At 43.8% G+C, this 19083-nt stretch overlaps 1 protein-coding gene across 2 annotated transcripts in view; it reads left to right on the forward strand.

Moving 5' to 3' along the window:
• itga1 (integrin, alpha 1) overlaps positions 1-19083 on the forward strand; it is a 67489-nt gene that overhangs the window by 15893 nt on the left and 32513 nt on the right. For both annotated transcript variants that reach the window (XM_035776715.2, XM_035776716.2), the window contains exon 2: positions 18945-19065. In XM_035776715.2, the coding sequence (XP_035632608.1) occupies positions 18945-19065 (121 nt within the window). The remainder of the gene's footprint in view (positions 1-18944; positions 19066-19083) is intronic.

Here is a 19083-nt window from a genome sequence, read left to right on the forward strand (position 1 = left end):
GGGATTAAGGTCTGAAGACTGGCTAGGCCACTCCAGGACCTTAATGTGCTTCTTCTTGAGCCACTCCTTTGTTGCCTTGGCCGTGTGTTTTGGATCATTGTCATGCTGGAATACCCATCCACGGCCCATTTTCAATGCCCTGGCTGAGGGAAGGAGGTTCTCACCCAAGATTTGACGATACATGGCCCCGTCCATCGGCCCTTTGATGCGGTGAAGTTGTCCTATCCCCTTTGCAGAAAAACACCCACAAAGCATAATGTTTCCACCTCCATGTTTGACGGTGGGGATGGTGTTCTTGGGGTCATAGGCAGCATTCCTCCTCCTCCAAACACGGCGAGTTGAGTTGATGCCAAAGAGCTCCATTTTGGTCTCATCTGACCATAACACTTTCACCCAGTTGTCCTCTGAATCATTCAGATGTTCATTGGCAAACTTCAGATCGGCATGTATATGTGCTCTCTTGAGCAGGGGGACCTTGCAGGCTCTGCAGGATTTCAGTCCTTCACGGCGTAGTGTGTTACCAATTGTTTTCTTGATGACTATTGTCCCAGCTGCCTTGAGATCATTGACAAGATCCTCCCGTGTAGTTCTGGGTTGATTCCTCACCGTTCTCATGATAATTGCAACTCCACGAGATGAGATCTTGCATGGAGCCCCAGGCCGAGGGAGATTGACAGTTCTTTTGTGTTTCTTCCATTTACGAAAAATCGCACCAACTGTTGTCACCTTCTCACCAAGCTGCTTGGTGATGGTCTTGTAGCGCATTCCAGCCTTGTGTAGGTCTACAATCTTGTCCCTGACATCCTTGGAGAGCTCTTTGGTCTTGGCCATGGTGCAGAGTTTGGAATCTGATTGATTGATTGCTTCTGTGGACAGGTGTCTTTTATACAGGTAACAAGCTGTGATTAGGAGCACTCCCTTTAAGAGTGTGCTCCTAATCTCAGCTCCGCTAGCGTGCCGTGGAACATCTCGGCGTTCATTATTTTCCATAGAACGCATCGCCCCTCGGCTTTGGATATATACTGACCAAAAATATAAACACATCATGTGAAGTGTACATCATGTTTCATGAGCTGAATTAAAAGATCCCAGAAATGTTCCATTTGCACAAAAATGTTGCATAAAATGTTGTGCACAGATTTGTTTACATCCCAGTTAGTGAGCATTTTATCTTTTGTCAAGATAATCCATCCACCTGACACATGTGGCATATCAAGAAGAGGATTAAACATCATGATCATTACCCAAGTGAACCTTGTGCTGGGGGCAATAAAAGGCCACTCTAAAATGTGCAGTTTTGTCACACAACACAATGCCACAGATGTCTCAAGTTTTGAGGGAGCAAGCAATGGGCATGCTGACTGCAGGAATGTCCACCAGTGCTTTTGCCAGAAAATTGAATGTTAACTTTTCTACCAATGTCATTTTAGAGAAATTGGCAGTATTTCCAACCGGCCTCACAACCGCAGACCATGTGTATCCACACCAGCCCAGGACCCCCACATCCGACTTCTTCACCTGCAGGGTTGTCTTCACCTGACTGCAGTTTGGCATCGTAACAACGAACACAATTGCATTTTATCAATGGCAAATTGAATGCACAGAGATACCGTGAAGAGATCCCGAGGCCCATTGTCGTCTCTTTCATCCACCGCCATCACCTCATGTTTCAGGAGGATAATGCACGACCCCATGTCGCAAGGATCTCTACACAATTCCTGGAAGCTGAAAATGTCCCATTTCTTCCATGGCCTGCATACTTACCAGACATGTCATCCATTGAGCATGTTTGGGATGCTCTGGATCTACGCGTGTACGACAGCATGTTCCAGTTCCTGGCAATATCCAGCGACTTTTCACAGCCATTGAAGAGGAGTGGGACAACATTCCACAAGCCACAATTAACAGCCTGATCAACTCTGCGAAGGAGATGTCGCGCTGCATGAGGCACATTGTGGTCACATCAGATACTGACTGGTTTTCTGATCTACACTCTACCTTTTTTATTAAGGTATCTGTGAACAACAGATGCATGTCTGTATTCCCAGTCACATGAAATCAAGGAATAAGTCCTTGATTTCCTTATATGAACTGTAACTCAGTAAAAATCTTTGAAATTGTTGCATGTTGTGTTTAAATTTTTGTTCAGTGCAGACGGCTCTTGGACATGCAGACTCAAGTTCCTCAGAGATGGATAGTGCGTGCAGACCAAGGCCATGTGAAGACATTATCATCTGACTTCACTGTACTGTAGTCACAAGGGCTTCGCAAACCCAGCAATGAAGGAAATGTCTGTCTGGAATTCACATAAATACACACTATGGCACAATTCACATGGTTCACCCACTTCAAACAATCTGACAAACCCACATCCACATAAGTTTGACATGAACCACACACACACACACACACACACACACACACACACACACACACACACACACACACACACACACACACACACACACACACACACACACACACAGCGAGCAGATGCCAATATATCCTCCAAACGCCGGCTTCGAGAGCATTATCACTTTTATACAACTGGTTACCCAGTGGTGTAAAGTACTTAAGTAAATATGTAAAATACTACTTAAGTAGTTTTTTAGGGTATCTGTATTTTACTTTGCTATTTATATTTTTGACTACTTTTACTTCACTACATTCCTAAAGAAAATAATGTACTTTTTACTCCATACATTTTCCCTTACACCCAAAAGTACTTACTTGTTACATTTTGAATGCTTAGAGGGACAGGAAATGATTAAATGCACGCACTTATCAAGAGAACTTCCCTTGTCATCCCCACTGCTTTTGATCTGGTAGACTCAGTAAACACAAATGCTTTGTTTGTAAATTATGTGTTATCCGTAAATAAAATTTTAAAAAATTAAAATTGTGCCGTCTGGTTTGCTTAATATAAGGACGGTTTTATTATTCAAGAATGACAATTCGGTACTTTTTCCCACCACCGGGGTTACCAACATATTAAAATAATTATTTACATATTTTCATATTTTTATTTTATTTGTATCAGATCATGTGGTTTGCCTCTGTGTTCAACTTGACCAAGAAAACAATGATTTCTATTTGATTGGCCCTGTCGTACAGCCCTGGTTTGTTTTGAGGGAGAGAAAAACATGTTACTTCCTGGCAGTAGCGTTTGAGCTTCCTGGTGTGTTGTGTTGGAATAATCCCCATCTAATGAAACATAATAGGGAATAAAGCCGAGTTTCGCCCATTAAAATGTTTTCAATAACAGCCGGGACTCTCTGGTGGGGCTGGAGCAGGTGTGACGGCACATTTCGGGGTCAGCTCATCTAGCGACCCCAAGGTCCCAGATGTTAAAGCTGTACCTGTTGAGGTTTTCTGAGAGATGACCGTTCTGTTCCGTTCACTTCAATAATTGCAGGATGATGATTTATTCTGCAGAGGTTTCTGATATCCCTTTCACACACGGACTCATACACAAAATGAGTGTGAAAGTGATGTCGCCTTGTCTCCTTAATAATCCAATCAAATTGTATTTGAAACGTGCGCCGAATGCAACAGGCAGTGAAATGATTACTTTACAAGCCCTTAATAATGAATCCAAGTGTGTGACATGGGGTAGGGGACCAGTAACTTTATGATCAAACTTTATCAATGGAGAAGCAACAGGTTTCCTTCAAATATCATCCAATCACGAAAAACATGATTTTGTTTAAAAAAACAAAATAACTTTAAAAATACTATATGATCATTGGTGCAAGCTACATACTCTTCCTAGTGTTAAAAAGGCTGTATGACGTACTGCATAACACAAAGTGTTAATGCCCTAACACTGACAAAGTGTAACAGCATCAGCACTAAGCACAGAGTTAATTTAACACCATCAGTTTTGATTTACCACTGGAGAATTTGCTGTATATAAACATTGCCTTACATTTTTTTTTTACACATAATATACCACATCTTCTGTCTGCAATGGGTATGAGTAACTTTAGTGGAGAGTATTTTTCCGTCATGTGACCTGACAGTGTGCCGTGTGCAGTTGTTGTGGGGCATCAGGAAGGAGCAGAGGGGAAGTGGGGCGAGAGAGAGAGGGGAAGGGGTGGGCAGGAGATCTAGGGTTGTTGGGGTGAGAAGAGGGAGGAGGATGGTGGGAGGAGGAGGTGAAGGAGGAACGAGGAAGTAGGTGGATGGAGGTAGATTACATTATCTTCACTTTAGCACAACAACATGAACTACAACAGTGGGGAAAAGAGAGGCTAAAGAGAGGCTAAAGAGAGGCCAGACACCAGTTAGCAGCGAGGGCCATTAGGTTCACAAATAAGCAGCTCAGTGCAGAGGAAAGTCGAGCTCTTCAAAAGGCAACACATAGGCTGGTGGATACTGGGCAAAACAAATGTGTTTGTCGTTTTCATGTGGTATTTATGGAATTCTTATGGAATCTTCTGATGGAAATGTAATTATTTGGTTATGGAAAATTGTTCTGGTGTGCCTCTTGATGGTGTTAAACTAAGTAATCCTTTGTAACACAATGCTTTGAAAACAGAGAACACAGTCCATGGTATTTTCTCTGGTGTTCCACATGTCATATCAACACCCCACCATTGCACGCACACACGCACACACACACACACACACACACACACACACACACACACACACACACACACACACACACACACACACACACACACACACACACACACACACACACACACACACACACACACACACACACACACACACACACACACACACACACACACACACACATGTCAGGATCAGCAGTAGTCAGCAGATTTTCAAGACCCCTGAGTGGTGACAAAGTGTGTGGGTGCACGCATGTTTTGTGCATCCGTTTTGTGCATCCGGCCGTGTGTTTCTGTGTGTGCTTCAGCCTAGCATCATCTGTGCATCAGACTGCACCAGAGCAGTGATCAGACCAGACCCTATATCCTCTCACCCCCCCAGCAGGCTAGGTTAGGGCCCATCCATCACCCTGGCGTCACACTGAGATGATGTGCAGGCTGCACGGGGCAGCTCGTTCACATTAACCACAATCCTCAGCTATAGCAGGGCAACACGCAATGCTCTCCACTGTATTGCCATGTTGTTCTCCTCCAAGACATGCTTATTTCCCCACTAAATGTTCTTCTGATCTAGGCCAGGAGGGTAACAAGCAATGGATGCTTGATGTTTTTCTTAAGGACAACATGCGTGGTTAGTCAGGAAAATTTAGGTAATATGTACATGTAGGTAGAGTTATTAAAGTGACTATGCATAGATAGTAGACAGAGGGTAGCAGCAGTGTAAAAGAAGGGGCGGGTGAGGGGGTAGCAATGCAAATAGTCTAGGTATCCATTTGATTAGCTGTTCAGGAGTCTTATATGGCTTGAGGGTAGAAGCTGTTAAGAAGCATTTTGGATCTAGACTTGGCGCTCCGGTACCGCTTGCCGTGCGGTAGCAGAGAGAGCAGTCTATGACTAGGGTGGCTGGAGTCTTTTTAGGGCCTTCCTCTGACACCGCCTGGTATAGAAGCTTGACTCCAGTGATGTACTGGGCCAAATGCACTACCCTCTGTAGTGTCTTGCGGTTGGAGGCCAAGCAGTTGCCATACCAGGCAGTGATGCAACCAGTCAGGATGCTCTCGATGGTGCAGATGTAGAACCTTTTGAGGATCTGAGGACCCGTGCCAAATCTTTTCAGTCTCCTGTTGGTGATGTGGACGCCAAGGAACTTGAAGCTCTCAACTTGGTCCACTACAGCCTGTCAAATCAAATCAAATTTGATTGGTCACATACACATGGTTAGCAGATGCTAATGCGAGTGTTGCGAAATTCTGGTGCTTCTAGTCTCCGACAGTGCAGTAATATCTAATATCTAAGTAATCAATTCAACAACAACTACCTAATACACACAAATCTATAGGGACGGAATAAGAATATACACATGTAAATATATGGGTGAGCAATGACCGGGCAGAATAGGCCAGATACAATAGATGGTATAAAATACAGTATATACATATGAGATGAGTAATGTAAGATATGTAAACATTATTAAAGTGGCAGTATTTAAAGTGACTAGTGATCCATTTATTTTAGTGGCCAATGATTCGAGTCTGTATTTAGGCAGCAGCCTCTCTGTGTTAGTGATGCCTGTTTAACACTCTGATGGCCTTGAAGCTGTTTTTCAGTCTCTGTCCCAGCTTTGATGCACCTGTGCTGACCTCGCCTTCTGGATGGTAGCGGGGTGAAAAGGCAGTGGCTCGCTCAGGTGTTTGTTGTCCTTGGTTATCTTTTTGGCCTTCCTGTGACATCGGGTGCTGTAGGTGTCCTGGAGGGCAGGTCGTTTGCCCCCGGTGATGCGTTGTGCAGACCGCACCACCCTCTGGAGAGCCTTGCGGTTGAGGGCGGTGTAATTGCCATACCAGGCGGTGATAAAGCCCTATAGGATGCTCTCAATTGTGCATCTGTAAAAGTTTGTGATGGCTTTAGGTGACAAGCTAAATTTCTTTAGCCTCCTGAGGTTGGAACAGCGCCTTCTTCACCACACTGTCTCTGTGGGTGGACTTTTTTACATTTTACATTTACATTACATTTAAGTCATTTAGCAGACGCTCTTATCCAGAGCGACTTACAAATTGGTGCATTCACCTTATAACATCCAGTGGAACAGTCACTTTTTCAGTTTGTTCGTGATGTGTACGCCGAGGAACTTAAAACGTTTCACCTTCTCCACTGCTGTCCCGTCAAAGTGGATAGAGGGGTTGCTCCCTCTGCTGTTTCCTGAAGTCCACGATCATCTCCTTTGTTGACGTTGAGTGAGAGGTTATTTTCCTGACACCACATTCCGAGTGTCCTCACCTCCTCCCTGTAGGCTGTCTCGTCGTTGTTGGTAATCAAGCCCACTACTGTTGTGTCATCTGCAAACTTGATGATAGAGTTGGAGGCGTGCAAGGCCACGCAGTCATGGGTGAACAGGGAGTACAGGAGGGGTCTGAGCACGCACCCTTGTGGGGCCCCATTGTTGAGGATCATCGAAGTGGAGATGTTGTTTCCTGCCTTCACCACCTGGCCACCTGGGGGCGGCCCATCAGAAAGTCCAGGGCACAGGGCGGGATTGAGACCCAGAGCCTCAAGCTTAATGATGAGCTTGGAGGGTACTATGGTGGTGAATGCTGAGCTGTAGACAATGAACGGCATTCTTACATACTGTAGGTATTCCTCTTGTCCAGATGGGATAGGGCATTGTGCATCGTCTGTGGACCTGTTGGGGCAGTATGCAAACTGAAGTGGGTCTAGGGTGGCAGGTAAGGTGGAGGTGATATGATCCTTGACTCGTCTCTCAAAGCACTTCATGATGACAGAAGTTAGTGCTACGGGGCAATAGTAATTTAGTTCAGTTATCTTTTCCTTCTTCGGTACAGGAACAATGGTGGCCATCTTGTAGCATGTGGGGACAGCAGACTGGGATAGGGAGCGATGGAATATGTTGGTAAATCAAATCAAATCAAATGTATTTATATAGCCCTTCGTACATCAGCTGATATCAAGCAATGCAGGTGTAGAAGCACAGTGGCTAGGAACAACTCCCTAGAAAGGCCAAAACCTAGGAAGAAACCTAGAGAGGAACCAGGCTATGTGGGGTGGCCAGTCTTCTTCTGGCTGTACCGGGTGGAGATTGTAACAGAACATGGCCAAGATGTTCAAATGTTCATAAATGACCAGCATGGTCAAATAATAATAATCACAGGCAGAACAGTTGAAAATGGAGCAGCAGCACAGCCAGGTGGACTGGGGACAGCAAGGAGTCATCATGTCAGGTAGTCCTGAGGCATGGTCCTAGGGCTCAGGTCCTCCGAGAGAGAGAAAGAAAGAGAGAAAGAGAGAATTAGAGAGAGCATACTTAAATTCACACAGGACACCGGATAGGACAGGAGAAGTACACCAGATATAACAAACTGACCCTAGCCCCCCGACACATAAACTACTGCAGCATAAATACTGGAGGCAGAGACAGGAGGGGTCAGGAGACACTGTGGCTCCATCCGAGGACACCCCCGGACAGGGCCAAACAGGAAGGATATAACCCCACCCACTTTGCCAAAGCACAGCCCCCACACCACTAGAGGGATATCTTCAACCACCAACTTACCATCCTGAGACAAGGCCGAGTATAGCCCACAAAGTTCTCCGCCAAGGCACAACCCAAGGGGGGGGTGCCAAGCCAGACAGGAAGATCACATCAGTGACTCAACCCATTCAAGTGACACACCCCTCCTAGGGACGGTATGAAAGAGCCCTAGTAAGCCAGTGACTCAGCCCCTGTAATAGGGTTAGAGGCAGAGAATCCCAGCGGAAAGAGGGGAACCGGCCAGGCAGAGACAGCAAGGGCGGTTCGTTGCTCTAGAGCCTTTCCGTTCACCTTCACACTCCTGGGCCAGACTACACTCAATCATATGACCCACTGAAGAGATGAGTATGTATGGATTGAAGGTAGAAGCAGAAGTGTTTATTAGTTTACTCCAATTGGGGGATCGGCGGAAAGGTTTGCGGGGAATAATAATAAAGGTATATTCTTTAAAAAGTATGTATGTCTATATAAGTATGTGTATGTATATATGTGTATATATATGCATGCGTGTATGGATATACAGTGGGGCAAAAAAAGTATTTAGTCAGCCACCAATTGTGCAAGTTCTCACACTTAAAAAGATGAGAGAGGCCTGTAATTTTCATCATAGGTACACTTAAACTATGCCAGACAAAATGAGAAAAGAAAATCCAGAAAATCACATTGTAGGATTTTTTATGAATTTATTTGCAAAATATGGTGTTTAAATGTCTTACTCACGTCTGCCACGGAGAAGGAGAGGAGGGGCCCTTGGTATCCTCAAAGCGGGCAAAGAAGGTGTTTAGTTTGTCTGGAAGCAAGATGTCTGTGGCCGTGACATGGCTGGTTTTCTTTTTGTAGTCTGTAATTGCCTGCAGACCCTGCCACATAGGTCTCGTGTCTGAGTCGTTGAATAGCGACTACACTATATCTCTATACCGACATTTCGCTTGTTTGATTGCCTTGTGGAGGGAATAGCTACACTGTTTATATTCAGCCATATTCCCAATCATCTTTCCAAGGTTAAATGCGGTGGTTCGCGCTTTCAGTTTTACGTGAATGCCGCCATCTATCCACTGTTTCTGGTTAGGGTAGGTTTTAATAGTCACAGTGGGTACCATCTCCAATGCACTTCCTATTAAACTCACTCACCAAATCAGTGTGTAAACTGTCAATGAGAATGGTGGTGTGCTCGGTCCTCCTTTTCCTGTAGCCTACAATCATCTCCTTTTGTTTTGATCGCGTTGGGGGAAAAGTTCTTATTCTGGGACCACAAGGCCAGGTCTCTGACCTCCTCCCTATAGGCTGTCTCATTGTTGGAGTTGATCAGGCCTACCACTGTTGTGTCATCGGTAAACTTAATAATGGTTTTGGAGTCATGCCTGGCCATGCAGTCATGAGTGGACAGTGAGTACAGGAGGGGACTGAGCACGCACCCCTGAGGGGTCTCCGTGTTGAGGATCAGCATGGCGGCTGTGTTGTTACGTCCCCTTACCACTTGGGGGTGGACCGTCAGAAAGTCCAGGATCCAGTTGCGGAGGAAGGTGTTTAGTCCCAGGGTCCTTAGCTTAGTGATGAGCTTTGAGGGCACTATGGTGTTGAACTCTGAGCTGTAGTCAATGAATAGTATTCTCACATAGGTGTTCCTTTTGTCCAGGTGGGAAAGGGCGGTGTGGAGTGCAATGGAGATTGCATCATCTGTGGATCTGTTTGTGTGGTATGCAAAATGGAGTGGGTCTAGGGTTTCTGTTATGATGGTGTTGATGTGGGCCTTGACCAGTCTTTCAAAGCACTTCATGGCTACAGACGGGTCAGTAGTCATTCAGAGAGGTTACCTTAGTGCTCTTGGTGCAGAGGGACTGTGGTGGTCTGCTTGAAACAGGCTGGTATTACAGACTCAGTCCGGGACAGTTTGAAAATGTCAGTGAAGACACTTCCCAGTTGGTCAGCGCATGCTCGGAGTACAAGTCCTGGTAATCCGTCTGGCCCTGCGGCCTTGTGAATGTTGACCTGTTTGAAAGTCTTACGTAGTGCATCCCAAGTGGCGTTTTGTGTGTGTGTGTGTGTGTGTGTATCTTCTCATTCTCCTTCGGCACATCCGTTTCCAATCCAATTTCAGCGTTGGGAAGTGAGCTGGATAATGTCCTGAGCCGAGATCAGGGCTGCTGTGAAAGATTCCTGTTAGCCCAGGAGGATTTGGGGGTTCTCTCTCCCTCTCTCCTCTCTCTCTCATGTGAGAAAGCCCTGACATTTCCATATCGAGTATCAGGGCAGAAGCTGGACATCCAATGCCTTCTGATACACTCTCGTCTGAGAGAATTCATCCCATTGTCTGTCTATATGCTGTACTTAGCAGTGTTACTGTGTAGAACAGAGCATCATGCAGTGTGTTGTACAGATCATTACAACGTATTTCAGTCTAGCAGGAAAAGGAAACAGCTTAGTGCATCCCAAGTGGGTTGTTATTGCTCTGAGGCTTATGAAACGTTCCATAAAAATGGGCAAGGTATGAAATAAAAAAACGGCTTGTAAAACGTTACTATATCATTCAATAAAAGGATAACGAACAAGCACGTTAGTTAGATATTGTTTATTACATGTAATCCCCTTCATCTGCCATCGCCACGCAGACATGATAACTGTTCTTCTCTTTCCTCATCCCATGTTGTCCGCCAAAACCTTGATAAGCCCACTGCAACATTGTACACGCAGAGATAACAAAGCTTATGCAGTATATTGTTCTATCATCTACACATTGGCACCACATACGGGACGATCTGCTACAGCATGGGTCTGGTTTATAAATCAATTCGCCGTTGACAGTTTATTGTGGACCATGGACCGTTTACTCACAAACCTTGCTGCCCACTGACTCTCTCAAATTACACTCATGACTATTTGCTTTAGGTTGCCTATGGGGAGATAGAGGATGTGAACCCTGTAACATCACGAGGGGGATGTATTTTTAGTCTCTCCGTGAAATGTCTATTCAAGCACTGCTCCCTTTAGACTGCCTAGGGCCCAGCTGTGTGCTTTAAGTTAGCTCCGCTGATCAGCACTTTTTGAGCATGCATCTGTTGTGAATTTTTGGATGTGGGTTTGGAATAGGGTGTGGGTGTGTGATAGAACATAATTGGGGATGGATGGGGAGTTTGGTGTCGACCCCGGTCCCCCTGATTGGAGGGGGGATTCTGGGATGAAAGCCTTGACAACCGGCAGGGAGTATTATGTCATTCCGTGGGCGGCGACTTGTATTCCTATTCCTTGTTCCGGGCCAATAAAAATCAGCGCTCCAAGGAATACATCTGGACGTTCCAGTTCCAATATGGAATCGGACATGGCAGGCATCTCTGTGGACTCGATATACATTTACATCCACACACAGTGAATGAATGGGAATAGTCCCAATTGAATGAATGAAGTCAATCGGAGAGGTTTCAATTGACATTCATTTGAGGCATTATGTTACGGTATGGATTCCATTGTTGTCCATGTTTAATGTACAGCATCCTCTGCCTACACACATTCCAGCCAACACTTGACTTGACCCACAGGAGTGAGCTTATGTTTACTCAGCGCAGTCTTCATTGTATATTAAAACGGATAGTACAACCTACACACACATCCAATTACTTTACTTAGAGATTGACGAGGGCCTATAGATAAATAGCCACATCTATGAGTAGAGATGACTTTGTAGCTTAATTACATAACCATCAAACAGTGACTAAGCAAATAGATGAATTGCTGACAACGTACGGAAGTGACCGCAGCAGAGGTTGAAGCCACTCCGTGCCAACAAATGGAACAGAGTCCGGCCGAGACGGAATCCATCTCATTAGAGAGCAGAGCAGTGTGCTGCTGACGTATCTGAATCCTTTCCCACTGGTCGGATGGGTCAAACACGAGCCAACTGATTTAGTATCAGTTTTTATCACATCAGTCTTTCTTAGCCTGAACTGAGTTTAGTGACCGTTATCTGCTTCGGAGGGTGGAATGCCAGACATTGAAAAGTTTGACTGCTCCATATGTTGGAGTGGACCAGCAGCACCTCTGCCAGATGACTGATTTAGAATAAGTTTTATCCAATTATCAAGGCACACCTCATCGCTAGCCTGAACTGATTTGGTGACCAGAGAGAGCTACCTGGGAGGGTCAAATGTCTGATGCTGATATAGGATCAGTTATAACATGGCCCCCCACCCTCTTGACTTTTTCCACATGTTGGTACGTTACGGCCTTACTCAAAAATTAATTTAAAATGTATTTCTACATCAATCTACAGTACACACAATACCCCATAATGACAAAGCAAAAACATTATACAGAAATATTTACAAATGTATTACAAATAAAAAACTGAAATCACATTTACATAAGTATTCAGACCCTTTACTCAGTACTTTGTTGAAGCACATTTGGCAGCGATTACAGCATCTAGTCTTCTTGGGTATGACACTACAAGCTTGGCACACCTGTATTTGGGGAGTTTCTCAAATTCTTCTCTGCAGATCCTCTCAAGCTCTGTCAGTGTGAATGGGGAGGGTTGCTGCGCAGCTATTTTCAGGTCTCTCCAGAGATGTTCGATCGGGTTTCAAGTCCGGGCTCTGGCTGGGCCACTCAATGACATTTAGTTGTCCCGAAGCCACTCTTGCGTTGTCTTGGCTGTGTGCTTAGGGTTGTTGTCCTGTTGGAAGGTGAACCTTCGCCCCAGTCTGAGGTCCTGAGAGTTTTCATTAATGATCTTTCTGTACTTTGCTTCGTTCATCTTTGCCTCAATCCCGACTAGTCTCCCAGTCCCTGCCTATGAAAAACATCCCCACAGCATGGTGCTGCCACCACCATGCTTCACCGTAGGGATGTTCCCAAGTTTCCTCCAGACGTGATGCTTGGCATTCAGGCCAAAAAGCTCAATCTTGGTTTCCTCAGACCAGAGAATCTTGGTCTCATGGTCTGAGTTTTTAGGTGCCTTTTGGCAAATTCCAAGCGGGCTGTCATGTGCCTTTCACGGAGGAGTGGCTGGCCACTCTACCATAAAGGCCTGATTGCTGCAGAGATGGTTGTCCTTCTGGAAGGTTCTCCCATGTCCAAGAGCAATTCTGGAGCTCTGTCAGAGCTGTCAAAGAACATCAGGTTCTTTGGTCAACTTCTTCCATTTATGAATGATGGAGGCCACTGTGTTCTTGATTATCTTCAATGCTGCAGAAATGTTTTGGTACCCTTTCCCAGATCTGTGCCTCAACACAATCCTGATCTCATGGCTTGGTTTTTGCTCAACACAATCAGGCTGTCCTTGTCCAATCAATTGAATTTACCACAAGTGGACACCATTCAAGTTGTAGAAACATCTCAAGGATGATCAATGGAAACCTGAGCTCAATTTCGAGTCTCATAGCAAAGGGTCTGAATACTTACGTAAATAAGGTATTTCTGTTTATTTTATTTAATACATTTGCAAAAACTTCTAAAAACTTTCACTTTGTCATTATGGGTTATTGTGTGTAGATTGCTGATTGGCAAAACTGGGTCTGAATACTCAGCGAGCATAGTGGTTAGAGAGTTGGACGTACTGATTGACATTTTTTACCATGTTTCAGAATTAACAACTCAGTATGTTGGCCAACACTATTATTTAAAAGCATGTTTGAAGTTTGGACCAACAAGGCAGTTAACCCACTGGCACTTGTTTCAGAATTTCAACTCAGCAGCAGTTGTTGGCGGTGCCATGATATCTGTAAATATAGCATTCACATAGTTAAATCAATGTGTACAGCTTTGCACAAGTTTAATAACTTTATTTAAATCGGAAGGCACTCTTTGGTGTTATTTCCCTCTCATAATTAAACAAAGTTGAAGCTCCTTTACTTTATTACTAAACAATAAATCAAAAAACGTACAAATGATATTTGGAGAACATCAAAAACGAGCAAAAATTCACCTCAGTCGATCTACAAATGCATTGCCTATTAGCTGTAGCGGTTCAGTCAGTTGTAATGATAAAATTACATAAAATCATCAGCTCTTTTCTCAAATCACAGCGCTCACATTTGTATTCCTAGGCATTACTAATCAAGCTCCGCACACAGATGATTGTATTATCACATTCACGTGAAATGTTAGAGTATTACTTACAATTCTGTATTAATATCAGTGATGTAGTGGTAAAAAAGGTGGGTAATGGGCAAACTATAAATTCCAGTGGGCGATCGAGGTAAGACGAACAATGTTTATAAATGTATTTTTTTGCATTTTGAATGCATTTTAATGTAGGCCTATAGGGGAAAGCTTTTCATATTGAAACATGTTTTTTTTTCATTGCTAACTTGTTTGATAAGATTAGTATAGGTTTTCTTACGGGACGACACATGGGGCCCCGACCCCACGTTTGGGAACCACTGTACTAACCTATGCTGGTAGACAAGTCAAGATCATGGGATGGCATCTCGCAAACACACTGTCAACAGCGTCTCTAGTTGTCTACTTGAGCCGACTCCGAGCTGGGGTAGTTCGTTTCACGTCTCAGGTCCTCGGCCTGTGTCGCGAGAGGGCGGAGTTAGCCATTTGAATGTGCTTGTAAAAAGGTAAATCTGGGGGACGCAGGCGAACATAACGAACAAACCACTTTTCATGATTCCAATTATTCGCAAAGAGGCAGGCGCGATTAGAACTCGGTCAGATCAAGAGTATAAGCGTTCTGAGCTTTGATCCAACCTGGGAGAATTATTTAGACGTTGACCAGTAATTGACTTTCTTTATTGTGTACAACATACAACATTTGTTTATTTTAAAATGACCGAGGCCCAGTTGCAATGTGGCTTTCGGAAGTTAATAGTTGTATCCCTTTGGAGAAAATCACTTACTGCTTGAGGAATAAGTTAAAGACATTTTACAGAATTTGGCAACCTTTTATTGACTATAATGGAGAATCTCCCCCCACATCTCATGTATATATAATCCTCACATAATGTTTCACACGTAATGTATAATATGTAGCCTACGGCAGGTGATCCAATGTCTCGTTATTTTTTTTTATTTTTTTATTTTTTATTATTGTATGTTTGTTTATATAACTATAATTATAATTTCTTTTTGTTACGTTCATCTGTTACTGTCACTTTGTCCTATCGTTGTCTAATATCTTTTCACTTTTGTTTTGAATGTTCTTAATTGGAAAATGCAAAAAATTAAAATAAAATAAAAATTACAAATTTAAAAATAAAAAAAAATGACCGAGGCCCGGACTTCAGGGGCCTCTTAAGAAGTTACGTCCCAGCCTGCGTGTCTTCTACCTTTTAAAGCTTTTACTCAATCAAGAGCATTGTTGTCCACAAATGTCCTCAAATGTGATCCACCATGTTACCCACCACACGTCTTTCATTTGGTTAAGATCTGTTTGTGAGCTTGGGGGTGGCACTAGGCTGTTAGGCCCTATCACCGTGTAACCTGCAACACCGTGTCTTATTTGATTATGGGATGTGTAAATGACTTACTCCTCCATCCTGTGCTCAGTGTCCAGAGACGATGGATATGAGATTGGTTATTCTGGGAGCCACTTCAGGGTATATCTGTGCCTTTTGGCCGTCTTTGGCCGACGATTTGGGAGCTAGATACACATGATGAGCTTCCTCTGCAGTCTCCGATGTAGCTTGTAAACAACAGACTTTAGTGGCATCCCAAATGGCACCATATTCCCTATGTAGTGAAATACTTTTGACTAGAGTCCTATGGGCCCTGTTCAAAAGTAGGGCACCATGTAGGGAATAGGGTGTCATTTGGGATGCCACCAAAGTCTGTTGTTTACAAGCCACATCGGAAATTGCAGAGGAAGCTCATCATGTGTATCCAGCTCCCAAATCATCTCATACCCCCCAAATAAAACGTCTGCTCCCAAAGACAACAGAGACCGATGATGACCAGCCATAATGTCTGTGCGGATGTTCACAGGGGCATTCAGGTCAGACAGGGGTGGTGCAAAGAACAGCTCTCTAGCAAAACAGAGACTGATGAACATCCACATCCATGATGACTACAGGCAGGGCCATTCAAACTGTTCTCCTCGTCCCCAGGCTAATTGCGTACGGAACCGACTTGCTTCCGAGCTACAGTAAGGGAGGAAGTCTGGTTTTGTGAGACTGGGACAGAGGTGATGCCAAGAAAACGGAGCCTGATTATAAGACCAAACGTGTCCAGTCGTGTCATAGGGATGTACTGTATTCACAGAGGTGATGCAAAGACAGGATAGACTCAGGACAGAGTACAGCTCGTTCTCAAACAAAGTTGCTTCCTAAGATAACCCCTCAAACTCAGGACAGAGGTGGTGGTGGTGATGATGCAAAGAAAAAGGGAGACTGATGAGCAACCACGTATCGTTTGGTCTCAGGGAGTTGGGAGCATTCACACTCAGGAAAGAGAAGAGCTGGTGCAACGAGAATGACTCGTTTTGGAGGAAGGGCCATGGTGTCTGAGTGGCTGCAGTGGACAGACCACTTAATATGTTTAATTAAGAGGCCTCTATAAAAGGCCTGTTGGACAGAATGTGCGCCACCAAAGTAGATGAAGCACTGGAACTGGAGAGTGGCCTGGGAATGGGAACACTTACAGTACATACCGTGAGCTTTGTAAGGAAGGCCTGTGGCTAACTGGTTGCACATGAACCATTCATATTAACCATGTCTGCTCTGCGACACACACTAGAGTAGAGTGCTGTACAGTACACTGTTCCCTCTGTTTGCTTCAGTTTGTCTGTTACAAATACATCATGGACTAACCCAGCAAACCAAAATGGGTTCTGTGAATGTTCCCAGAACATTCATTAGGTTGCCCCAAAAAGTTCTAATAACATAAAAACTGTCCAGTTGTGCTGGTGATTATATAATGTTTGTATAAAACGTTCACCTGATGTTGCAAGAACGTTCCCAGAACACATTTGGTCTGTTCCTTAAAGATTCACGGAATATTTCAAGGTTGTGGGAACATTAGGAGAACATTGCTGTAATGTTTTCTCAGAACCATTTCTATTGCTCCCACATTTTCTTTTGTGGCAGTATGTTCTAAAACCATTACTCGGACATTGTGTTATTACATTAGCTGGAAACCTAATAAGAACCATAGGGAAATGTTCTGTGGTGGTTGTTACAGACGTTGTGCACAACATTAGTGAACGCTAGGAGAACTTTCCAAGAATATTTCATTTGAAACGCTTTCTGGAAGAAGAAAAAACATTTATGAAAAACATTATTTGAATGATAGATAAAAGCCTAACTAGAACGTAATGGGAATTTCAATTAATGTCCAGGGAATGTTCCCGGGTTTGCTGGGAAGGCTTCCTGCATGGGTCTGTGTCTAACCCCAAGCGTAGTATAAAGTGAATATGAACTCCCACAGCTGATCTCCATATACTGTAGGCTACTACAGTATGTTATTGGGATGTTTGGCTGTGGGATGTTCAATCATACTCATTAGAGGACAAGTGTCCTCTGTGAGTTACTGTGTTTGGTCTTCGTGTTTCGTCACCCCTACTAACCTGTTTCTTGGCCCACGTTGCAGTGAGCTGCTAATCCTAAAGTCTCCCTCACGAATCCGGGAATTTAATACAATACTCTGTGTCAAGGGTGCGTAACTGGTGGCAGGGAAGTCAAACGCAGGAGAGCAGAACTTGGTAAATAGCCGGAGCCGTTTAATGTACATCACTACCGGCATACAAAAATAACAAAACACATGGGCACAAGATCCGTCTCGCACCAGTCACAGAAAGCACACATACTTACAATAAACAATTCCCGGCAAGGACATGGGGGGGAAACAGAGGGAAAATATACAACATGTAATTAGGGAGTTGAAACCAGGTGAGTGAAGACAAGACAAAACAAATGGAACAAGAAAAATGGATCGGTGATGGCTAGAAGGCCGGTGACGTCGACCGCCGAACAAGGAGAGGAACCAACGTGACACTGTGATATTCACAAAAAAATGAAAAGGCAATGAGATATGTCGTCGAGGACTGCATTTAGATATTTAGCGACTATGTATTTTAGTTCAGGAGCTCAGTAGCATACTGAGGATGGAGGTCTGGAGAAGAAGTCATTGTGCTAGAGCAACGGGTATTCAACTCGTGCCCTACGAGCTCCAGATCCTGCTGGTTTTCTGTTCTACCTGTTAATTGCACCCACATGGTGTCCTTGTTCTAAATCGGTCCCAATGGGGGGAAAATGCAGTGGAACTGGCTTCGACATCCAGGGTTGAGTAAGGAGGGTCCTAGAAAGTCAGATGTCAATGGAGGTGGAGGGGGTCTCTGACAGACATAATTCTCTTATGATGACATTTCTCTGGCTTCTTTTGACACTGGAAGGGCACTCTCTGTACAGTAGACAGGGTTATGATTTCCATATTTGACTCCCATCCCTAGCACCTTTTGTATTCTAAACAATTCAATGCACAATGCTTTATTTGCATGACAAACATTACATTTGTATCGCCATAGCAACAATATACCAGAAAAAACGAGTTTAGAAAATGTTTTGATAAACCCATGGAACACGTTTTATAAAACAAAAGTAAAAAAAAAAAAAAGTTGGGAAAGTAAACAGTTTGTATTTGTGCAACTGGCTTTTTATTGCTTCTTGTTTGTTTCCTGAAACATATTGTATAACTATTTATGCATATCTTCTTTTTCTGCTTGCCAATAATTTCTCTGTAAATATGAAGTTCATTGATACTGCAAATATTTTGTTTTACACAAAAGTATAATAACATTATACTTGTTAAAAGCTTATAGCTCTTTTCTCCAATGAAACATGTTTGATTGCTCTGTAGTAACAAGTTACATTTTCTTGCAGCGTTGCTACCGTGTGTGTTCTCCTTTAACGTGGATGACAAGAATGGGCTGAATTTCCATGGTTCGCTGGAGGACATGTTTGGATACTCAGTCCAGCAGTTTGAGAACAGTGAAGGGAAATGGTGAGTCAACTCATGAAA

Source organism: Oncorhynchus keta, chromosome 9 (genome assembly GCF_023373465.1).
Source record: "Oncorhynchus keta strain PuntledgeMale-10-30-2019 chromosome 9, Oket_V2, whole genome shotgun sequence".
Taxonomy (NCBI): Eukaryota; Metazoa; Chordata; class Actinopteri; order Salmoniformes; family Salmonidae; genus Oncorhynchus; species Oncorhynchus keta.